Source organism: Adiantum capillus-veneris, chromosome 19 (genome assembly GCF_014529385.1).
Source record: "Adiantum capillus-veneris isolate H3 chromosome 19, ASM1452938v2, whole genome shotgun sequence".
In the NCBI taxonomy this organism is placed as follows: Eukaryota; Viridiplantae; Streptophyta; class Polypodiopsida; order Polypodiales; family Pteridaceae; genus Adiantum; species Adiantum capillus-veneris.
In genome coordinates, this window is record NC_140949.1 from 152878279 (window position 1) to 152904044 (window position 25766).

At 45.4% G+C, this 25766-nt stretch overlaps 1 protein-coding gene across 4 annotated transcripts in view; it reads right to left on the bottom strand.

The window, feature by feature from the left end:
- Positions 1-782: 782 nt before the first annotated feature.
- The window catches only part of LOC147435098 (uncharacterized), a 256763-nt gene continuing 231779 nt past the window's right edge, over positions 783-25766 (bottom strand). For all 4 annotated transcript variants that reach the window (XM_086491450.1, XM_086491452.1, XM_086491451.1 and 1 more), the window contains 5 exons: positions 22259-22409; positions 22040-22138; positions 19658-19809; positions 19070-19161; positions 783-1246 (listed from right to left, as the gene is read on the bottom strand). In XM_086491450.1, the coding sequence (XP_086347576.1) occupies positions 1039-1246; positions 19070-19161; positions 19658-19809; positions 22040-22138; positions 22259-22409 (702 nt within the window). In that variant the 3' untranslated portion in view covers positions 783-1038. The remainder of the gene's footprint in view (positions 1247-19069; positions 19162-19657; positions 19810-22039; positions 22139-22258; positions 22410-25766) is intronic.

The following is a 25766-nucleotide window of genomic DNA, read 5'->3' on the forward strand; positions in this document are numbered from 1 at the left end:
AGCTAAGGACATTAGGGCACATAGAAGGATGATGATCTCTAAGGAAATTCTTGAATTTGAAGAATCTCTCTCCTGTGCTGATCCTCCCTGTCCTAGGATTTTGGATCTTAGAGTGTCACTTAAGTAGGAAGAGATCCTTGATGCTAGCAGTGCCCTTGCTTTCACTAGAGAATTCTGGGCAGGCAACATAGACAGGCCCACTAAGAGCATGTATAATCTGTACAACTCATCCACTTCAATTCTCAGCTCAAGAGATATTAGTAGGAGACTGTATCAAAATGGACATCCCACTTTGGAATATATGGAGATTGACCTATCTGTGGTCCTGCTCGACTTAGAGAATTAAGACTATCTTCAAGAAGGAGGAGGAGGACAATGCCACTGAGTTTGTATATCAGCTAAAGAAAATTTCTACCTCTTGTCTTGGGCAAATGAAGGAAGCGGGTAATGGCCCTCTGTATCTCATCCAAAGGCAAACATGGAAGGAGATTATGTTGAGGACCTATTCTAAAGAAAGACTGGTTATGGCCTATGCCTGTCTTGATTAGTTGTAATTTGACTAAGGGAAGCCTCTCTCCCCACCTGTGAGGCAATGTTGTAGCTTTTCTTCCTTTTCTTAATATATTTCCTGTTCTATCAACAAAAAAAGTGTAGAAAATGTCCAAATTTAATTATCGGCCCTCATGATAGGGTCCACCTTAGAAAGCGTTGCAGCCTTAGCTTGCACTTCAGCACATGAAGCATAAGAAATCTAGAGTGGTAAAAAAATACACAAAATTCAATGACACAAATCTCTTCCAATTAGAGGCTCATCTGTTAGATCAGTCTAACTCATCTGTTCAAAAAACACACGTTTTATATTCAGAATACAAGCCTTTGGAAGAGCTATTTACCCATGAATGTGTGGGCCTGTAGGCACAGTCTGCTCACCTCTGCAAGGGCCCGCAATTCACCTATCACACTTGACAAATTACAACAGACCCACTCCTATCCAGCTTTTTAAGTATCACGTGTAAGCTCCAAAAACTATTCTACCAACTAAACCCATGATTTGTACAGGTGAACATGGCCATCATCTGATGCCGTAGCGAGATCATAACATGCCTCATTGCTACTTCTCAACATGGAGATGCTATTTACAGCTGCCTTGTGATCTTGTATAGAAGCCCCTCCCAAAAATCGCGTGTTTTCAGGGCTTCCACCATTGTCGAAATCAGCATGACAGACAAACAGATCACCATTTGTGCTGGTGCCAAAAAAATGCATCAATGTCAGAGCAAGATTAGTAACTGAAAGCATTCATGAGGATATGGACACATACATCTCAAGTACTCTCCTTTCTGTCTCTATCTCTCTTTCTCCCTTTATTTTCTCTCTCTCCCCTCTCTACAAACTCTTTTTTCCATCTCTCTCTCTCTCTCTCTCTCTCTCTCTCTCTCTAGTGTAGCCGTTTTTTGACCTAGTAGACAACATTTCACTCTTTTGATCATAACTTCTTCATCCAAACTCCAATTTAGCCTCAATCAAAGAGCACGACACTCTCTACACAGTCAGACTTCCTCTTTATTGATTCAACATATAGCGAACTTAATAAACATGAAACACCGTGAATTTTGGTGATGAGAGTGTAATCTCAAATTGTACACTTGACCTTCGAGAACACACCCATATTGCGTGGCATTTTGGGAGGTACTTTAGTCTTTGATCAAGACGCACAAACAATTAAACTTTCAAAAGGTCTCCTATGCCAAAGTTCGAGCTGAGCCAAAGAGTGTCGACGCATACAAAACACTGGGTTCTTGCAAATATCCTTATTCTTCTTTACGCAAGCAGTGCGAGTAGCTGTTATTTAAAGAGCATCTAAAGTTTGCTTTATCAACCTAGAGCCTCAACAAAGTAAATGGACTATGGTATTCCTTGCTTTTCAACATGGCAAAGACGTAAATCTTGCCTACCATCACCAACAACAACCATTCGAATGCACAACAAATCTTTGTGCTCACTTCCTCAGATATTGGCAAAACATCCTAACTTCACAAAATCTTGTGGTGTAGATCATTGCAACGGCATAGGCGGGCAATACTGGAAATCAGAGCTAGACACCAGAGACACCTACAGGAGCCATGGCAGTGGAGAACTATTGACCCTGTGGAGATTATGCCAGTCCTTACAGACAGCTCCCCTGTGTAAACTGAACTTAGAGATCTTTGTTTGAGCTACATGAAAAACCAATATCTGCTGAAGCCTTATCACGCACTAATGAAACAAGTGGTGTAACTATCAAAGAGGAAGAAATGTCTAATGGTGGACCCTCAATAGGGACAAGCCAGGGCCTGTAAACCAGTGTAACTCAAGGGAACAGAGGCTCAGGAACCTTTGTCAGCCTCTGTTGCCTTCAATCCTTTTTCTTTGCCCATTCCGCTTAGCTCTCTCTACTTGTGGTATGTAGATTCCGGCCTCACTAGGACATCTATGAGTACATGTAGATTCCGTCCTCTCTTGGACATCTATCTGTTATGATGTGGACTTCCACACGTCATGTATATGCCCCACTCACCATATAGCAAATCGTGTGCTGGAAGCCCGATAAAGAAAATGCTCTGCAGAATATCCCCCCCATGTAGAGTGGAAATAGAGATAAAGCAAGGAAGATTCTTTTGAGAGAGGAGTAAAGAATAACCCCGAGTAGGAGTGTATGCACCATCAAACCATACTTCCTGTTTCATCTCGTCACAAAATCTCTTTGTGGCTCAGTTAACACTTCGGCCTGCCCCTGAAACTCTAGCCTTGTCATGCCTTCCCAAGCCTTACCTGCCTCGGCCTGCGTGCTGCTAATGGCCAAGCCCGCTTCACCCAGCACGACATTGCCGGTGCATATTCCCGCTTGCTGCAAGTTGCCTGCACTTTACAGCCCACACAACCTCATCACGGTTGCAGCCCTGCCTCCCCATATCCCTCCCGTGTTGAACCCCTCGTGCACATCCTTAGCGCTCACCTTGAGCGTGCTGCCCATCGCCATCGCCCATTGTATCACCGGTCACACATACCCCACATAGTTCCAGCTAGTAGCACTTCTAGATTCATTTTAGTATCTCTTTTCTTGTACCCAGACATGGTATCAGATTCACCAGTTTGTAACGGATTGGTCTCATAGGTCACTTTGGCCTTTTGAAGACGTTAATATATCATTTCAAACTACTGACCATGGAGGAGATTGATGAGATCCGCCTGCGACCGACGCTGGATCTCTTGTGATTTAGCTTTTTCTGACGATACACCCACACTATGCTGTCTTAGCCCCCCATTCACTTCACTTCACCCCCTACCCCCTACTCATATCCTACACAAGCCTAGCTAGCTGCTTAGCTCACATCTAGCAGCTTAGGATTCTATAGTATTTTTATTTTGTTACTCGGACTTTGTATCAGATCCACCACGTTGTAACTTTCTGGTCTCATAGGTCACTTTGGCCTTTTGAAGAGGTTAATATAACAATTCATTTCTCTCTCTGTCTCAGTGCGAGACCTATGGGGCGACGCTCTGGATAGCGGCGTGGAATTGTAATGGATCATATAGGCTGGATGTAGGTGCCTTTGAAGACAGCTTTAGGGACAGAGACATAGTTTTCTACTCAGAGACACACCAGATACCGGGACAGCGTATGCCACATGTGAAGGGCTATTTATGGGAAACAGCTGGTCGACCAGACAAGAGATCTCTACAGGGTAGCCGGGGTTCAGGAGGAGTAGCAGTCTTATTTAAACAGGAGCTGAAACCATTACTACAGATCATCAGGAAAGATGAGCAAGCAAGGTATATGTGGGTGAGAATGAGAGCCGAGACAGGTAGATTTCTATATATCGCTATATGCTACTTCCCTCCAAGTACCTCAGTCTACTCCTCACCTAAAGGACAGTCCCCTTTCTCCATATTGAATAATGACATATGGGAGTTCTCTAGAGATGGAGACATCGTTCTCTTAGGAGACTTTAATGCCAGAACGGCCAACTCTCAAGCAATATTCTATGATACTTCTGAGGAAATGCTCAGAGAAGTGGATTTATTACAGAGGGGGCTTACTAGAAACTCATAGGATAAAGAACACACTGAATATAGGAGACATCTCATGGAGATGGCAACTATACATGGTTTGGCCATACTTAATGGTCTAGAGAATTTCCCGTTATCTGGGGGATTCACATGCTTCCCGCACAGGCATGGGGCCAGTACAGTGGATTATGTCATGACTTCACCAAGCTTTATTTCTAGTATCGAGGACTTTAAGGTGGGACCCAGACCGGTTGGGATTGCAGTGGAACATGCTCTCTTGACCTTATCAATCTCCTTCCAATACAATGCCTCTCAAGTACAAAGGAAGAAGACACACACAAGATATACTTTCACGCCAGAGACTGATTCAGTCTATGTGGAAAAGATCTATAATAGGATGTGGGCAGCCGAGCCAGTATATGCTGTAGAGGAGATTACTTCTCAGTTAAAAGAGATACTACATGGAGCAGCACAAGAGGCATACCCACATACTCAACCTGATCAGAAGAGAGGATATGGGAACATGCCTCAAAACAGTTGGTATGACGAGGAATGCAGAGAGACGAGAACCTAGGTCCAGAAAGAGCTTACACTTGGGATCATCACATATAAGTAGTCTCGGATTGCTCTTCGGCGTATAGTACGTCGCAAGAAAAGGGCATTTTTAGCCAAACTGGAGAAGGATTTATATCAGCTCTTCTTGAGTCAGGACTCACATGAGGCCTGGCGCTTATTTCACGAGTACTCGCCACCTCCGACGATTACTTCTCCCGAGATTTGGGGTCAATATGTAACATCATTATATATGGTATCTGGACAGCCTCCATTACCAGATCCACTAGAGCCATGCCCTGCTACTAGTACTTTCTTTACTACGGAAATGGTGGAAAAAGCCATTGATAAGATGAAGACAAGAAGAGCATATGATCATGATGGTTTAGTAGCAAAACATCTGATCCATGCCAGGGATCTACTTTCAGAAGTCCTTGCTCGTCTGTTTAATTGGGTCATGTGTGAAGGATTACCTGAATCTTGGAAATTATCTACTATCGTACCTATTTTCAAGTCAGGGGATCCTATGATACCCGGGAACTACCGTACCATTATGGTAGGTCACACTTTGACCCGCTGTACGCATCCATTCTTGAACAAAAATTGAGTAGATCGCAGAGAATGAGGGCATAAGGGCAATAGGACAAGCTTGATTCAGAAGGGGTTATTCCACTTTAGATCATATTCTTACGCTCAGAGCCATTATTGAGGAAGGAAGAGCAAACGGGAGAAGGATGTATTGTTGCTTTGTGGATTTTCGGAAAGCTTTTGATACAGTACCAAGGGCCAGATTGATGCACAGGATGCAAGACTTAGGGGTCCCCAAAGAGATTATTTGGGGGATCATGGCCTTACACGGGTCAGTAACTGGTTATGTACGTTCTCCAGAACGGGATTCTAACATTGTTCATTCCACCGTTGGAGTAAAGCAGGGATGCCCACTGTCCCCTACTTTATTTGGTATTGTAGCAGGCTACAGTGTCACTTTCACAGGACACAGTTAGTACAGTTGGTCTAGGCTGGTTCACACTGGACGGACCCTCTGGACCCTCTGGCCTAGGGAGTGACACGTGGCAGGGTACCGACGGTGGTCTAGTGGACCTCGCGGCCAGGTCATCACATGGCTGACATTTATGAGCCGTTGGTGGCTCTTTATGGTGGTACATATGAGTAGTAGCGGTTGGTGATCGTTATCATCTTCTTCACCTTTGGTCCAGCATCGTCGTCGAGAGTGAGTGAGTCTATACACAGAGCGCGTCTTCACTATCCCTGCACATCTGAGCCTCGACACCCCCATTGTACCTCTGAGTCCTGGGCTGGAGCTGAGTGTGCTGCTACGCCAGAGTCTGTATCAGTCTTTGAGATAGTTGAGTCATATGTTCTGGTTTGCTGTTGTGTCTTTGTGAGCTCTGATGACGTCTATTGTTTCCTTTCTGTTCAGTCTGTTTGAGTGAGATTGTCACGCATATTGCACCGAGGACCACCCACTGTAGAGAGCACGACACATTATCCGCGCTATAGGTGCTCTCATTTTGGCGATCACGATGGGACCTCAATTGAAATCTCACTCTGTGAGGTGCAAATCTTGAAGCTAGTTGGGTCTATCTAGCTTCGCCTACCTTGCCTAGCTTCTCCGACATTGCCTTGCACTGTTCTCCTCTCGCCTGGTCCAACTGTTCTCTCGCCCTGGTCCAACCTGTCCTCGTCACTGGTCTAGTTCTCCTCGACCCTGGTCTAGACCTCGTCCCTGGTCCAGCCTGGTCTAGTCACTTGCCTGGTCTAGTAGAGTCTAGACCCGTCTTCAGCCAGTTCAAGGTCTTCTTGCCCAAAGCTTGGTTGGGTTGGTGGTCACTGCATGACATATACAAGGTGGTCAGTCGAGCGTCAAAGCGCAGTACTGAGCCCTCTGAAGCACTACAACAAAAGACGATCTTTGGAACCTGTTAGAAGTCCATCAACCTCATCACCCACACCTCCACATACGACTTCACCCATTCCTCCCTCTGGTTCCACAGCTTCCAGATCACCTTCGCCAGTAAAGCTCTCTCCTATTCTGCTACAGCAGGCTACTAAGCAACAGGCTCAGCAAGGGGCCATGGAGCCGTTGGCTAGCGTTTTGGCTAAGGTAAACATCAAGTTCCCTACATTCAAAGGACTCTCTTCAGAAGATGCTGACGACCATGCAAGGAGGTTTGTATCTCTCTGTAGGGGTCGTGGTCTTAACAGGGAAGATGCTTATTTGGTACTCTTTCCATCCACCTTGGATGGCTTAGCAGACAAATGGTACAACCAGTTTGCAGAGAACCATTTTGCAACTTGGGCAACCTTAAGACAACAGTTTTGTGCAGCTTTCAGGCCAAGTGACTACCAGGAGAAGGTGTTGGATGAGTTGGCCAACATGGTGCTCCATCCAGAGGAGACTTTTGCAGAACTATGACCAAAACCAAGTCTCTGGTTACCAAGCTTTCCCAGCAACCAGGTGAATTTATGGTTAACAAGTGGGTAGAGAAGGCGCTTCCCAAAAGTTCTCAGCAAAAACTACGAGAGTCTCCGACCCGACGCCACTCTGAGGAGTTCATCACAGTTGCTATGCGGATAGAGGGGGCTAGGAAGCTGTTCACCAACCCCCCTCACATAGAGACCCCCTCTGTGTTTTTGGAAAGTCCTTATGATCCTTTATCTTCTTTACGCAGGGAACTGGAAGCCCTAAAGTTACAGCGAGCTCTTCAAGAGGAGAGGTCCTTCTCTCTTAGACAAGAGAAGCCTCCACATCACGAGGCATTGGAACAGATTAAGCGCGATCTAGAAGAGCTCAAGTGTCAACAAGAGACTAAGGCTATGGTTTGGTGTAGCTCATGCCGCTCTCCAGGGCACCCTCCACAGGAATGCCCCCTTTGGGTTTACTGCCACTTCTGTGAAAAATCTGGACATGAGGACAAGGATTGTTACTACCTCAAGGGATTGCGACAAATACAACAAAGTCTTGGTCCTTCTCTTCAGCAAGGGTCAGCACCTACATCCAACATGGGTTCTCCCTGTGGCCATCCACACCATATGCCGCCTTTACTGACAGCCCCTCCTATGCAAGGTATGCAGAGCACTTTTCCCTCTCAGAGCTTTTATAATACCCATGCTCCCTCATCTCCTCAAAGCTTCTATGCCTCTACCTCCAACTCAATGCACCAAGAGCAAGGACCACCTCGCACTTCGACTCGCCCTTTGAATCGGGCCATTTTGTGCTATAGATGAGGGGAATATGGGCATTACCAAAGCAAATGCCTCCTGCTAGAAGGGTCCCCTCCCTGCCGTCATTGCCCCGAAACGAAGGATCACTACAATAAGGATTGCCATAAAATTCGTGCATCCACGGCTTTGAACCCAAGTCAAAGCCAGAATGAGTTTGCCTTTCCCAAGCTCAATTTGATAGCAGTTAGCACCGTTTCTCAGCCGCCCTACAGAAGATCAAGGTACCAGAGGAACAACAGGTAGAAAAAGAGAAGCTTGCAGCAGAGACAGTCTTGAAGCACACTTTCCAACAAGTGTCTCTCTATGACATGCTGCGACTAGATGCAAATTTCAGAAGTGACACCCTTGCTGTTATTCAGTCACTTTATCCTGGAGCAGGTCCTAGTGGCGGGCACCTCCCAGTGCGACCATCAGAGTCCTATATGATATCCAATCCCACTGCTCCACTCACTGATTATAGAAGCCCTTGCCTGACAGTGTCCGTTTTAGGTCGGCAATTCTCAGGAGTGATAGTGGATGGTGGATCTGGCATCAACCTGATGCCCGAGTTCACTATGTTAGCTCTAGGTCTACAGCCTACTCGCCCTGCTCCCTTCACAGTTACATTGGCTGACCAGCGGACAGTCTACCCAGTGGGCATAGTGGACAATGTGCCTCTGCAGGTACAAGACTTTACTTTTAACTTGGATTTTGTTGTGGTTCGTCTTCCCCAGGTTGAGGAAGGATTTCCTTTGCTCATTGGAAGACCATGGTTGCGACACACTAAAGCACTTCATGATTGGGGAAACGACGCAATGTGCATACATACTTCTGGCTCCTCGATGCAACCCATTCTCTTAGAAGGTGGTATGGATCCCGTGGTGTAGCAAGTTTCTTTGTCAATGGAAACCAAACCTGAACAAGAACAGCCTTCTACACTTGAAGGGTCAGATGAAGATTTGCTCGAGTGGTTGGAGGCTACCAAATCTATGCCTTGTTATGGAGTCTCTATTCACTCTTGGCCTGAAGATACACTCTCTTCAAATGTTTCCACAGTCACTAAACCTAATGTGCCAGCTCAAGAGTTGAAGGTCACAGAAGATACCCCTGATGCGCTCTCGTTGAAAGCCCTCTTAATGGAAGCCGTTGAATTTGGAAAGCCTATGAAAACGTATATAAGCGGAAAGAAATCTCCCCTACAGGAGTTCACCACACCTCAAACATCAACCCCTGTGGAGTCTGCTTCTACGACCAGAACAAAGCTCTCCTCTGTGTGTAGCAAACTCCCTTCACAGAGCTTGTGCTGCAAGATAAATTCTAAGATCATGATAGCTGTATTGCTCCTGATAGCTGTGTGTTCCTTGTTTGCCCCTATCTACCCTCCCCCTCACCCTCCCTTCCCCCTCTCGCCCTCGCCCTACCCTCCCCCTCACCCCCTCGCCCTAGTCCCTCACCCTCCCTTCCCCCTCAAGCCCTCGCCCTACCCTCCCCCTCACCCCCTCGCCCTAGTCCTACCCTCCCCCTCACCCCCTCGCCCTCGCCCTAGTTCCCCTCACCCCTCACCCTAGTCTCTCCCCCTCACCCTCGCCCCTACCCACCCCCTCTCGCCCCTACCCTCCCCCTCACCTTGCCCTCGCCCCTACCCACCCCCTCACCTTGCCCTCGCCCCTTCCCACCCCCTCACCCCTCGCCCCTTCCCACCCCCTCACATTCCCTCGCCCCTACCCACCCCCTCCCTGCCCTCGCCCCTATCTAGTGCCAATTCGGCCCCCCACCCCCACTGTCTATCCTCTTCTCTCTCTCCTGCAAGGAAATGGAGACCTCCTGTAATAAATAATCAATCGGCTCTCTGGCCTTGTTTCCTTCGTCACGAGAGATGGCCAGAGACACAAAGGGGCAGAGCAATTTTGTGTAATCCTATCACAGCAACAAGCTTAAGAGCCTTTTTGCCTGTTCCTTGAGGCTTTCAAGCATTCACCTGGTTGCCATCACAATGCCGTTAATGCTTTTCGTTATGCCATTAAGATGGAGCTTAACCTTACCTACGTTATTACTCGAGCTTCTGATCATCCCTCTTTTCGACAATTTCATCTGCAAGTGCGGACCAGGTCATTTTCTTCTCACTATGGTTAATCCAAACCGAGCATATCTCTTTGCTGAGGAGCCTCAGTCTGTTTTGCCGATTGGGATTCTTGGACTATGCAATCATATTGGGTTCTTGCCTATTCAAAGGCTTCAAGCGTTGCAAGCAGGACAATGTTTTACTCCACTTTTGAGGCATGTAGGTCATGGTTGGACCTGCTTCAAGAAATGGACGGCTGCAGCACCTAGTGGTTTTATTTCACAGTTTTTTCAGTATTCCTCTCACCAAGACGGTGAGCGGTCTTGTGGCGGGCAACCTGTAGCAGGCTACAGTGTCACTTTCACAGGACACAGTTAGTACAGTTGGTCTAGGCTGGTTCACACTGGACGGACCCTCTGGACCCTCTGGCCTAGGGAGTGACACATGGCAGGGTACCGACGGTGGTCTAGTGGACCTCGTGGCTAGGCCACCACATGGATGACATTTATGAGCCGTTGGTGGCTCTTTATGGTGGTACATATGAGTAGTAGCGGTTGGTGATCGTTATCATCTTCTTCACCTTTGGTCCAACATCGTCGTCCAGAGTGAGTGAGTCTATACACAGAGCGCGTCTTCACCATCCCTGCACATCTGAGCCTCGACACCCCCATTGTACCTGTGAGTCCTGGGCTGGAGCTGAGTATGCTGCCACGCTAGAGTCTGTATCAGTCTTTGAGATAGTCGAGTCATATGTTCTGGTTTGCTGTTGTGTCTTTGTGAGCTCTGATGACGTCTATTGTTTCCTTTCTGTTCAGTCTGTTCGAGTGAGATTGTCACGCATATTGCACCGAGGACCGCCCACTGTAGAGAGCACGACACATTATCCGCGGTACAGGTATGTACATAGATGAGGTATCAGATTACATTGATAGAGAGGGTGAAAGAGGTGCTCAACTTGCAGGGTCATGGATCCCTTTGTTGTTGTATGCAGATGATATTGTATTGATAGCAAAATCACCAGATGGAATGCAGAGGCAGCTAGATGCATTACATAAATTCGCGGAGGACAGTGGACTATCGGTAAACTTGAGTAAAACCAAAGTTATGGTGCCGCAGTGGGTTAGGATATCGGCACCTACATTTGCATATGGCCAGGATACAGTAGAGTACACAAATGCATACACATACCTTGGTGTGGTATTTGCAGGACTGAAGTTTACTCTTAAGACAGCAGCGGATGCTAGATTATCCAGAGCCTCTGCGGCCTTGGGAGGGTTGGAGAGGATGTGTTCACAAGTGCAGTTTCAGGAACCACGAACAAAACTTTGGCTCTTTGATACTGTGGTGGCTTCGGCTATGCTTTATGGGGTCCAGATTTGGGGACCATCTGTGGATCAGGATAATTGGAAGTCAATGGAGAGACCTTTGGTATCTATGATTTCCTGAATGATTAGAGCCAAGGCCTCCGTACCACACACGATTACCCGAGGGGAACTAGCGGCCCCTCCGATAGAAATTGAAGCTCTTACCAGATCAGTGTCTTTTATACATGGTTTGTGGGTAACATAACATTTCATTTCATTTCATTTCTCAACCCTAAGCACAGGCGTTCCGTTCCCTTCTGTCCTGTCGTGAGCCTCCCCTGGGAGAAAACGACAGGCCCATGGGGGGGCGTTACTCTCCAGCATTTCCCCACACCCTCCTACTGACTGCTGCACCTAAGCACACACACACATGGATGGTAATGTTGACACCATTCTCACAAGACTTTCCAAGATTGAGAAGGAGATAGAACAATGGTGCTAAGAGATGCAAAAAAGAATGCGCTACATGAAGACAAGAGGAGGAGGCCATGCATGAGGCCATGACGAGCATAATGTAAGGGGGGATTGATCTCCTCAAAGGAGAAGTAGACCGTAGCTTGTCTTTGTGATCAAATCAAGCATGAAGATGGCAAGATAACCTCCGAAACCAAATAGGATCTCAAGGAGGAGCTAACCAAAGCTCTCACCAAGAGCATTGATGGGAAGCTAGAAGCCACCCAGGAAGGACCAAGCACGCAAAGAGGGGAAAAAGGCCTTCTATAAATGTTAGGTGCAGTGGAATGAATGTTGTATTTTCTCAAGATTAGTGATCTTTATTGCTCAAGGTTCCTTTTAGTTCTTGGGAAAAGAGAGAGCTTTCCATCTTATGGAGAGTGCTATGATCACGAACAAAGTGAGTGGATATTGTGCATGCAAGTGAATGAGACTGAGAGAAGGAGAGAGAAGAGATACGACACCGAGGGGTTGTAAAACCCTCCTCCGAAGGCCCCACTCTCGTCGGCGAGAGTGGTCTACTTGATTGCACAAAGGTGTACAATGCGTATGCAATGGACTGATGCAATGGGATTATGCCGATGACGACGACGGTGGTAACGACGACGACTCGATGGCTGAAATCTGTAGGCTTCTAATCGCTGAATTCAGGGACTGTTTCGGTGGCTGAAAATGACTGTTTTGGCTGCGTTTTTATGGCTGATAACTCAGGTTCTTCATGGCTGAAAACTGATGATCTTTACGCGGCTGAATCTGCTACTTCTTGTGGTCTAAATCTGCTACTTTTTCTATTGCTGAAATCCAAAACGCTAGAGACTGAGGTTGACCAAAAACGCTAGCTGATCTTGCATTTCCAAAAATGTTGGGCATGTGAAAAACGCCAGGCATGTGATGGTCTTTCCGGCGACAATCTGATACAAAAACGCCAAGGGCTTGGCTTTTCGGCGATGAATGCTGTTAAAAGCGCTAGGGATAGGAATCTGTTGCTTGGAGAAAACGCCAAGGCTTGGGATCTTGCTTGGAGGGAATCCACCAAGGTTCTGCTGAGAAGTTGCCTGTTGAGCAAGGTGCTGCTGCCTCTTCTTCCAGAAAGTGCTAACTTGGGTTTGCTTATATATTAACTTAGCAAAATTGCCCTACCTACTTTTGTTGGAAAGTCACTTAAAAATAATAAGTGAAAATAACCAATAAATAGGAAAATAAGCTAAATACACTGGAAAATTTCCCTAACTGATGCTAATGGATTCTGATGGGAATTCCGATGATCATGCTATGTGCAACCGGAGGATATGCATCTATGCTAAGTGACTGGCATGCACGGTCTACGAATAGACTCACAAAAGTGCAAGATCACTGCTAATCTAAACTGATTGAACCCTGCTGTGGTGTAGCTTGTCCACGGACACATAGGGTTGGGATGTGTCACGTGACATCCCCTTCTTTTCAAAGTGAGGTACTGGTACCGAACTGTATGGCGTCGAGGGAGATCGCCAGCAGCATCAAGAATCTTGGAAGGGACTCTTCGCCGGCCCACTCTGATGTATGTGTGGGTCGCGCGGTACTTGAACTTCATAAAGGTCTGCAACGCTTGCTTCTTTGGGCCGCGCCGAATGCGACACAAAGTCTTTTGTGGCTGCTTTGATGCTTCAACTTTGTCTAGAGTCCTGCTTCTTTCGTCTTCAAGAATCTCCATGGCTGAATATTCCTGAAACCATCTCCAACACAAAACCATGAACATACCCATTCCATGTAAAGTGAAGGAAAAAAATCTTGTCTTCTCTAAAGACTGTGTATGCAATGTAGATGAACATAGAGACGGAGTGACAACCCGTTCATCAAACACATGCAAACAATGAGGTCGAATCTTTTCTGTTTGATCGAAATCAATCAACTGTGGCAAATCCCAATGGAAATTCCCATGCTTGGTGCTCATACAATCATGTGCTCGTTCAGAAACTGTGTCATGCCAAGGAAGAGACATGGAATGTGACTTCCTGACGTACAAACTTTTCAACTTTTCATGCACAATCCGCATACATTCGTGCCCATCCATGAGAGAAACGTGCCCAACATACAATATGTCATGCCTAGTAAAAGGGATCACATAACGATGCTGACTAAAATATAGGAAACCTTCACGAATGAAACACTCGAACAATGCGTGCGTATCAATCATGCGAACACACAATACTTCCTGTGATGGTTCTTTGGACCAAGGCTCGAAAGCCAAGATCGGTTCATCCTGAATGATCGAATCGTCCTGTGGGGGTTCTTTGGACCTTGACTCGAAAGCCAAGATCGGATCTTCGTGATTGATTGAATCTACAACAAGGTTAGCTTCTAGAAAAAGCATGCACTAACACATCATCCTTGTGAACAATCACATCATCTTCATGCAACTCATCATGCTTGTGAGAAATCACATCTTGATCATGCAAATCATCATGCTTGTCATTGTCATCCAAATCATTATGCAAATCATTGGTATCCAAATCATCATGCTTATCATTGTGCTTCAAATCATCATGCAAGTCATTGTCAATCAAATCATCATCATGCTTCACACAATCATGCAAATCCTGTGGGTCATGCTGGGGAGAAGTAGAGACGGAGAGAGTCTCCTTTTCCTGATCTTGTGCAAACTGCGTCTGCACAATAGAAAAGAGTCGCAAGAACTCTTTCATGTGTTGGTCGCTCTTTTCTTTTTATGCTTTGATCTTGCGATCAAAATCTGCTTGTCTTGCTTTGCTCTCGCGCGCTATGGCTGCCATTCTTTCTTAGTACTTACGCTCGATGGCTGCCATGTCTTCTTCGTAGGCTTTTCTGTTTGCTTCTCTTTCTTGGTCCAACTCCTCCATAGGAGTTAGTGCAATCTTTGTCGTAGATGGGGAAGGGTCAGAAAAACCTCCTGGTGGGGAAAATTCTCCTTCACCTCTCCCATGCTCATCACCTCCAAGCGAAGTATCCATGCCGCTTCGAGTTGACGGGAGCAAAGCGAACCCCGAACCCCCGATGGCCTCTATAACACCGGGGACCGAATGGCGCGCCTCGAGCCTGTCACGGTAAAGCGAACAGGGGGCACCACCTAGCTTCAGCGGCTAGGACGCAAACAACACACCACCATAACAAAGTTTTCATCCAAGAGAGATGGATGCTTGAGAGTAATGATGAAGAGGAAAGGGAATGAGAGCAAGTGAGAGAGAGAGAGAGAGAGAGAGAGAGAGAGAGAGAGAGAGAGAGAGAGAGAGTGAGGGAGGGGGTATAGCGGCTTAGTACTTAGGCACCACAAAAGGATGGCGAATCCGCACACCCTTCACACATACACAAGCTCACTCCAAACACAAGACTAGGTGGCGATTCCGCACACCTCACATGGGCAAAACATTGCAAGAAAACATACTCACAAAACCTCAAGCTTTATTTAGAGAATAAGGCGACGAAATGGGGAGCATAGGGTAGGGGAATGAGAAGGGAGAGAGTGGTAGAGCACATGGCGGATAGGTGGGAGTTGATGGCGAAGACTCGCACGAGGGTTATGGCCATCATCCTTCATTTAGTTGCCCTTCATCTTCCATAGCCAAGGGTGTAGAGGTCATGCTCAAGACAAGCATGGTGATTGCGGTGATGGTGATGGTGTGGGTGTGTGTGTGTGCACTAAGCACACACAGTGCATAGTGTGCTCTTTGGTGATGTTGTGTGTGTGTTTAGTTAGTGTGACGGTGAACCCTCTTTATATAGGGTAGGAGGGGGGATAAATTCTAGAATTTAGAAATGAAGAAATCATTATCTACACAGGCCATGTGACTGTGGGCCCCACTTGTCTGGCTGTGTGTATATGTGCCAGAACAGCAGTCTCATGAGAGAGAGAGAGAGATGGGTGAATGGAAAAAAGAGAGGTGACATGGAGAATAAAGTAACTACAAGAGGGGAGAGAGGGGAGTGTTCAGAGGTGAATCTGTGTGCAAATGTGTGTGAACACAAGAAAATCAGGTAACCACTGGGTGGGGATGGGTCTGTGGGCACCTTTTTCAGTGAAACTGAGTGTGTGTGAGTGTGGGGGAGGCCATCTGGCTACAAGACAAGAGAGATTTCGAATTTTAGAGAGAGAGGGGGGTATTTGGATCATGGGAGAGTGTAGGAGAGAGAAAAGGGGGGGTGGGGTATACTGTTTTGGAAGATAGGAGAGGTGGCATGTGAGTTAGGGTGCATTATTGGTAAGGACAGGGGGTGGGGTAGCTTCAAGGGAGAGAGAAACGAGAAAGGACAAGGGGAAGAGAGAGAGGGTTGACCTTTTGAGTGGAGGAGAGGAAAAGGGACACCCGGCGGGGCAACAGTGAAGAAAAAGGAGGCAAGGTGGGGATGGGCTACCCCGCAGGCATGAGGTGGCCTATTTTACCTTTCTTATATATTTACATAATCATACTTTATTTTTTCTTACTTTTTCCAATGCCTTTTATCACTCCCTCCATAAGAGGGGGTTTTCATGGGGTGGGGATGAGAGAGGAGGGGTATGGGAGCTTGGCTTGTGAAAAGCCCCCATCAGAGTGAGGACCATGCACTAGGATCTTTGGTTCTTAAGTTCACGAGGAACTTGGTTCTTGAGGGTCTTGAGGTTCTTGAGGTCCTTGATTCGTGAGAATCTAGGGTTCTTGAGGTTCTTGAGTCTTGAGGGTCTTGGGTTCTTGGGGTTCTTGAGGTTTTGTTTCGCTTGCAAATCGCGTTGGAGAAGGATCTTCTCTTCACCCGAGTTCTACTCCTTTCTGCGGGCGCACCCCTTGGCGGCCTTGCGCTCACACCAAGGTTGCTTTTTCCCACCTCACGTCGATTGGCCGGCCGCTAAGTGCACGGTCCGCTCTCAATGAGTGAAAAGAGACACAAGGGGAGGCTCGACAAGCCCTTCTTTCTTGGGATTCCTGTCACTCTTCAACAATAACACGATTAGGAATCGCCACGCCCAAGTAAACTTGGGTTCGTGCGACCGCAACAAGAAAAAAAGAAAACTTGTGGTTCTTTCCTTGAGTAATGCAGAACACTTCCAAAGCTCTGATACCAATGTTGGATGCAGCGGAATGAATGTTGTATTTTCTCAAGATTAGTGATCTTTATTGCTCAAGGTTCCTTTTAGTTGTTAGGGAAAGAGAGAGCTTTCTGTCTTATGGAGAGTGCTATGATCACGAACAAAGTGAGTGGATATTGTGCGTGCAAGTGAATGAGACTGAGAGAAGGAGAGAGAAGAAATACGACACCGAGGGGTTGTAAAACCCTCCTCCGAAGGCCCCACTCTCGTCGGCGAGAGTGGTCTACTTGATTGCACAAAGGTGTACAATGCGTATGCAATGGACTGATGCAATGGGACTATGCCGATGACGACGACGGTGGTAATGACCACGACTCGATGGCTGAAATCTGTAGGCTTCTAATCGCTGAATTCGGGGACTGTTTCGGTGGCTGAAAATGACTGTTTTGGCTGCGTATTTATGGCTGAAAATGGGGGAACTTCTGCAACCAATCTGGGGCTGATCTGATGCTATTCCATAGGCTGAAAATATGCGTTTCTGACTGCTACAGATCTGTGTTTTAGGGCTGATAACTGAGGTTCTTCATGGCTGAAAAATGATGATCTTTACGGGGCTGAATCTGCTACTTCTTGTGGTCTGAATCTGCTACTTTTTCTACTGCTGAAATCCAAAACGCTAGAGACTGAGGTTGACCAAAAACGCTAGCTGATCTTGCATTTCCAAAAATACTGGGCATGTGAAAAACGCCAGGCATGTGATGGTCTTTCCGGCGACAATTTGATGCAAAAACGCCAAGGGCTTGGCTTTTCGGCGATGAATGCTGTTGAAAGCGCTAGGGATAGGAATCTGCTGTTTGGAGAAAACGCCAAGGCTTGGGATCTTGCTTGGAGGGAATCCACCAAGGTTCTGCTGAGAAGTTGCTTGTTGAGCAAGGTGCTCCTGCTGCCTCTTCTGCCAAAAAGTGCTAACTTGGGTTTGCCTATATATTAACTTAGCAAAATTGCCCTACCTACTTTTGTTGGAAAGTCACTTAAAAATAATAAGTGAAAATAACCAATAAATAGGAAAATAGGCTAAATGCACTAGAAAATTTCCCTAACTGATGCTAATGGATTCTGATGGGAATTCCGATGATCATGTTGTGTGCAACCGGAGGATATGCATCTATGCTAAGTGACTGGGCATGCACGGTCTACGAATAGACTCACAAAAGTGCCAGATCACTGCTAATCTAAACTGACTGAACCCTGCTGTGGTGTAGCTTGTCCACGGACACATAGGGTTGGGATGTGTCACGTGACAATAAAGATGGATGGCTCTTCATTGATGGCCACCCCATGGAGTAGCGGTTTGGGGTCTACGGGACACAAGCTAACCCAGCTACAACGATACATAATGCAGTTTGAAATTGCAATGGATTACTATGGACACATCTTGGATGATTGGAACACGTGATGGAGGGGAGGGACATCCTACTATTGACTAAGACACACCAAAGCCCAGAGAGAGGACTACTGCGAGTGGAGGGCTACAAGTGGGAGACAGCATAGAGAACAACTACACGTCTGGGCACTTCGAGAGGATCTGGTGGAGTGGCAGTACTCTTTCAGCGACAGCTCCAAGGACGCAGGCTTAGGATCCAGAGGCTGGATACATATGGATCAGTGTACAGCTCAAACAAGATAGGGTCATCTACAATGCGTCGCGCTACTTCTCCTTGTTAGGCTTCTCTTATGTCATCACGAAGGAGGGTATACAAGAAGAGAAAGAGATGGGAGCATCACAATATGAATGCCTGTCAAAGGAGATTATGTATTACTCTACATTGGGAGAGGTCTTCCTCACGCGGGGCTTCAATGCCCATACACAGAGTTTCCAGTGTGACATATATGATTATGAGGATACAAAGATGCTTCACTTATTAGAGCCAGTAGAGGTGGAGACAGCCCGCACATCCGAGGACTCAAGGCCAAATAGAGCCCACTATGCAGATCATCTACTAGAACTTGGATCATGCCACCACGGGATGATGCAGTGGCTTGATTTAGGGGGGTTGACATGCTTTCCACATGGAGGGCATACGTGGGCAAGAGGCACGGTGGTGGATTACCTTATGGGGCCATTAGAGGCATCACACCTAGTTACCTCATTCTCTATTCCACCACGCCACATTGGCACCGATCATACACACTGGGATTTCTTACTAGCTGGTGTGCCGGTGACACTAGCACCTCATATATCGACCCCACACACTACCATCTACTCTCACACTTCCCATGTAGTTTTATTAAGCACCATTGCAAACAGTAGTTTTATTTAGGCACAGGTTACGTTTGGGTACATACCTTCCAGCCAAAATAGTCTCCCCTGCTGTATCGATGCACTTTAACGCTTGTTTACAATCGTATGTTGCTACAAATGACCCATTTTTTCTTACCTGAAACTCAAAACACACAAACATCCTTTTAAGAATCAATTTCCTCTAGTTAAATTCTCTCCACCACAGCTGCCTACTAAGCCCTAGTTCATGCTTCTTTTAAATGTCTTATTTAAGTCACTCAAGTTACAAATAAAGTACTACATCATTTGTACATATATAGATTTGTAGCATTGTCAGGTAGTGCAAATGCTTATATATTTTGAAAGGTTCCTCTATTTGTTCCTTCTTTCCCTGTTTCCCTTTAGAGTTCTCACTAGTTACTAAGATCTGCTTTATTGTCGATTCATTCCAGCAAAAAAAAAGTTTATACCATGCTGTCCTTCTCCACAATCACCACATTTGAACCCAAAACATTTGTTTTGGACTTGCTTTTCTGGCCTGATCTTTACCATTTATTCATAGCTAGTTGCACTTGTAGTTTTTAACACTTCTGCCTACTGTGTAAGTCCCAAGAAAAACTATCCAAAAGTGTAGCTACTTATGGAGGGCTTACATCAAGCAAGTGTGTGGTGCCATCGTCTGAGGCAATAACCAACTGTGGGCGGTTTGGAATGAACCTAATACCAACAAGAGGTCTTTGCAGAACGCCACGCTGTTGCCATATTCCTGTGCAAGGATTTTGCATATCCCAAGCAATAACACCACCTGCAAGAAAAGAAGAAAAAGTATTAAAAGATCTTCCATGTTAAACACACCAAACTATCCTCCTCTACATGTGTTCCTGAAAATTTTGACAAACAAATACAAGAACCATGCACACGTCAACACACATTTTAACAAAGTTATGTGCCCGAAACCTAGTTATTCCCTATCTACCCATGCATTATATCCTACATCCCGAGTTTGTTACTGGATGGAGCTAGCTAGATATGAGAATCTCATGACTGTACTACATATAGTTTCCATAACCCTAGCTCTAGAGCTCCATCCTCTCACATCACCCTCCCTCCCACATCACCTGCACTTTACAGCTTAGGGTACCACTTTTCTTTGCATTACTGTCATTTTTCTGGATATCCAGAGGACACTCATGTACATTGATCTGTCTCATAGGCCAACTTCTGCCTTTGGAAGACATTAATAAAATTTTCTTTCTTTTAGGGTCTCTTCATAAAGAAACGCAAGTTGATTCTGACTCTATACATTGTAATCTGAAGACTGGATTTTACAGGACACAAGATCAAAGAATCAAGCGAACCCAAATCTGTTCATTTAAGGAGCCATTAAAATGTGACCTGCCCTGTTTTATCAAGATCATCAACATATTGTCCTAACAAAAGCAAATTGGTAGTGTTTAGAATTAGACTTGTCAATGTGTCACCAGGGTATTGAGTCAGAGGAGCACTATATACACGGCTGGGCTGTTTACTATCAGATCCAAGGGAGGCACCATTGCTATGAAGGCCTTGGCTCTTTGTCAAATCATGAGCTTGTAGGGCCAGAGGTGCCTTGAACTCCTTTGACTTGAGCTTAGGCATCAGTGAGAGACTCGCTTCAGAGACAGGAGTCCGGAGAGCAGCAGGCCCCGTGCCGCACAGACGGCAAGCCTCACTTTACAGCTCCAGCCGTCTCCGCTTCCCCACCCACTGATCGACAGATTGGTCGATGCCTCCCTGGAGGTATAACATTGGACAAGGCAAACTACCATCTGTAGAACAAGACGTCCACAACTACCTTAGGACCACGCTTACAACTTCATCACCACCAGCAGAGACATCATAGAAGCAATGCACAATGACTTACCAGTCCCCTCCATCCAAACCCACCTGCTGCTGGAGATATGGGTTGAGCACAGACTGCTGAAACAATATACCCCTTGTTTCACTTCATAAAATAGACTGCAGCTACAGAGTTGTCTACGAACTTTTTCTTTTCTAATTTAGCTTGGGATTTAGTTAGGATGATACCTTCTTTCTGTGACACTTTATGATGAGAGCTATCATCATCAGTTGTATCTTGTTTTGGTATCATGGGCCACTTTGCCTTTGGGAGACATTAATACATATATATTTCTTTCTTTCAAGCCAGACCTATGAAATGTAGCAGGAAACTATATAAATTGCAGCCAATGAGGCAACGGAAACCCTCAATCTCTCTAATAGGCCCATTCACATCTGGCTATGGATATTTTATTTGCTCAAAAGAACATGGCCCATTCCAATGGAAGTAACACAAAAAAACACAAACCATAGCTTTCTTGTTCCCCCTGAATTCATTTCTCACAGAAAACAAATTAGCTACAATAAATACAGCCACCATAGGCCACTTGGAATCTAGGGAAAAATACCAAATACCCCTGTAATTCCCAAATACCCATGTATATTAAACTACCATAGGCCACTTTGAATTTAGGGAAAATTACCAGAATACCCCTGTAATTTGTGAAAATTCCCAAAATACACCTCTAATTTCAAAAATTCCCAATGCACCCCTCATATTTGGTCAAAATTCCCAAAATGCCCTTCAAATTTGCCAAAATTCCCAAAATACCCCTAATTAACCTCACAAACATCTTTGAAAACAAATTTTTTGGCAACTCTTCATAGGAAGATTGATTCTCCTCAATAGAAGATAATAGAACTAGGATTTTAGATGGTATTGAGGTCTCTCCAGATGGAATTGTTCATCATTTTTGAACACAAATGCCTCTATTTGAGCTCATTGGTGAATAATTTTGTCTAAGACGCTAAAAGATGGATCTCCATTGTCATGAACATTAGACTATGCAAGGGCAAATCCATCCCAAAATAATGCAAGGGTATATTGGGAATTTCCACAAATTTCAGGGGTACTTAGTAATTTTCCCTAGAATATATCATTAATAGAATCTCAAAGTCTGTCCAAGTGAAGTCCATAGGAGTAAGAAAGTACTTACCATCCTCATCTCCAGAGACAACAATGTTACTATCCTCCTGCACATCAAGAGATAATACTGCTCCCTCGTGCTCAAGAAACTGCATATCAGGTACACATGCTGCAAGAGTGTGGGTAGTTAGAGTATTGCTAGACTTGATACAAGGAATCAGACTACATTGTGGAAAGCTTGACTCGTAGCTTGACAGTAGCTAGGTTGACCAAAATGACATATCAGTACCAGTTGGACTTGTACTAATGCTCGTTGTCCACGCCCCTCTGCCTTCATCCATGGTCCAGATCTTTATGGTTGCATCTGATGATGCAGTTACGAGCCTTTGAAGTCCATCAACATACCTTACGGAGGTAACAGTATCTTCATGCACTTGCATCTATGATAAAAAAAAGGTTTTCTTAGCTATCAAAACTATGGCAGAAACCTTTTAAGAAATTATCATGGAGTGAGCTGTATGGTTTCATAGAAGTGTGTGGCATCACAAAATAATCTGCCTTTTACTCCAGACTCCACATAACGTAAAGAAACTTAAGTAGCTGGGCAAAAATACCAGAGAGCCTAAATAAATATTCTTTTCTACTTTCTGAAAAGAAGAACCTCATGCTGCTAGAAAATAGCCACCTTAGAGGGTTCAGACCAAACGGAACAACAAATACCAGAGAGCCTAAATAAATATTCTTTTCTACTTTCTGAAAAGAAGAACCTCATGCTGCTAGAAAATAGCCACCTTAGAGGGTTCAGACCAAACGGCACAACAAATACAATATGAAATGAGCCAAAATGTATTATAAGACCAAAAGGCTGAAACTTTTTGATAGCATCCCTTCCATCCTCTCAACACAAAAAAGACTCAAAACACCTAATTCTTTCTAAACAAAGACAAAACAAGATGACTGTCACAAAAATACGGAAGCGTAAACTGACTTTTAATTGTACTTCAAATACTTGAAGAGAGAGAGAAAGCTTGACACTTCATTGGGGACCAGAAGATGGGCTGGTCCCCCCCCATAAAGAGAATATCTTTATTATTAAGGGAGAATCTTTACAAGCACAGGAACGGGGCGAAAGCCCGTCCTCTATTCTTTCTTGGCCTTTTTCTGCTTTTGACTGAGAGAGTAGAAGAAATGCTCTCTGACTACTGAGAGGATCTATCCTCTTCTACGAGATTTTGGGAAGCTCTCATAGGGGAGAGTCTACCTTCCACAAAACTCATCGGAAGCTCTCACGAATGAGGGTCTATCTTCCGCTAACTGTGCCACTTTGGACGTAATCATTCCTGCAATCAACCAACCACAGAAACATGCAAAACACACACACACTCTTGCTGTAATTTTCTGCACATAACCAGAAATTGTTACCTGAGCGCGTTCCAATGCCAAAATAGAGGTCCTTTTCGCGATGGAAATGCTCCAAACTTGGTGTATGTGTAGAGTAGGTAGTGAAGAATGAGATTCTATTAAGACTTTGCTGAAATTCACCCTAATACAAGTGATTAGGGGCTGAAAACACGGAATTTGCAGCAACTAGACAAGGGAGAAAGAGAGTTTTCTACTACTATACGCGATGAAACTTCTCCCAAAGCTGCATGCAACCATGAGAGGCCTTGTTCTAGGTGATGGGTGCTCAGAGGCTCCACATACACCACAAGGTGCTGCTCTCAGGCTTCAATGGAGAACTTCACTGCGTAGAGGATGGTCAACTTGGGGGGGGGAGGGTAGTGCACTGCCAACCTGGCAAGAGGGGAAGGGGCTGCTCTCTTATAGCCTTCTAGAAGAGGGGGCGCTAGCATGAAGAGAGGGAGTGAGGGAGAGAGAGAGAGATTGCATGGGAAAGTGTGCCAAGTGGCACACTTACTTAAAAATTTTTAAACCATTCAACTTTTGACTTTAAAAATCCTATGCTAGTCAATGAAATGTGCAATTAAGTGCACAACTGCACACATAGATGCAACAAATGAAAACGTTATCTGCTCCCTAGCGCATTGCCGTACCAGCAATACTCTGGCATTACCTATTAGCACTTGTCCGGCCATTTGGTCTAGCACAAATCATTTAAGAATACTTTTAACTAACTTATCCTAAGGCTGTAAAATAATCAGGCCTTAGGGTTAATAGTCTAAGGACCCCATCTCATTCCTGTGCTTGCACTAGCGCGCGTAATTTTTTGAGCCTGAAATCTGAGGCTACTATCTACCCCTTTATTGAAGACCCGATTTCCCAATCACTAGGGCTTCATGGTATTTTTCTGCAAGGGTCTCTCCTTGAGGTGCTCTGGCCCAAACTTGGGCGCACCTGAGGCCCCAGAAATTGCTAGATCTATTTTGATGTGCACACAAATTATTAGATAATTCTTTTCTTGTAAATAAATTAATCATTTATAAAGTCTGACATAGTTACAATGACCAAACACCCACTTCACCCCTGAATATTTATTTTAGGCATAGAAATAGGGGACCTGGGGACGGGGGGCTTTACGGCGGGGACGTGATGTGGGATGCAGGGACGAGGGACGAGACGCGGGAATGAGACACTCAGACGTCCCTCACATGGGTGCGTAGGGGGGACGCGTCCCCGGACGCGCATCCTTGGTGATGGGTGCGGATGGGACGCGGGCAGGGGGCGCCAGGTTGGCTTTTTCAAATTTCAAAAGTAAAAAACAGAGCCGTTTTGTGGCCGTTTCACTAGGGGGGTCTTTCTATATAATAGGCCCAAGGAGGACACATTTTCAAGCTAACTTGCTAAGGCCTCATACTACATACTACATACCCAAGGGCTTCAAGCTTGACTCTTGAGCCTTGAGCCTTGCCCTCCCCTCTTGAGACTTGAGTCTCTCCTCTCCAAGTTGATACTTTGGAGCCTTGAAGCCTACCCCTCTCTCCTTCTCTCCGGATCTCCGAGCTTCCATTTTAATTTTTCTCTAATATCTATGGCATCTCAAGATGGATCCGGAGATTCTCTAAGCCCTTCTCCTTCTCCTCCCTTCTAGCCCGCCATGGATTCTCAACCCCCTTCCTCCCCCAACTTCACATGGGCATGGTGGAATGAACAAGTGTTTTTTAATGCGCGTCCCCTCGCCCATCCGCCGTCCCCTATTTTGCCACGTCGCCGTCCCTAGGACCCGTCATGTCCCCGAGACCCGTCCCCGTCCTCATGTGACTATGATTTTAGGTCTAGTTTTAAGCACCAGCATCAAAACAATAAAACGATTTTCGAAAAGCAGGTGACAACATGTTTTGTTCTCTATACCTGTAAAAGTCACAATACCCATGCTTTAAGTATGACAAGGACCTTCTCACTCTAGATAGTGGTGTAAAAGATTCTCTCTCTTGCTACAAATTCTGTAAGGCTAACTAGAGCTAGCTTTTCACAAGTTAGCTTTCATCACTAAACTGTTTTCTCTCGTGGCACTTTTCATGATGCGTCATCTTTACTGATTGTCATTTATTGTGGTGTCATGGGCCAAAATAACCTTTAAAATATGTTAATACTCTGCCATCTATATCTACACATCAAACTACACGCTCTTAATTTTCACACACACACACAACTACATAAAATCCCAACCCTTAAAAGTCTTAGTCACACACAAAGTATCGAATAGTAAGCTATTTTAGCTGTTTAACGCCTTGTATGATTTGATGGTAGTATTTTTCCTCATGATTAACTTCAATATTGTTGTCATGAGTATAATGTGCATTGTAATGCTAAGCTCTATCATTTGCTCTTCGCATAAT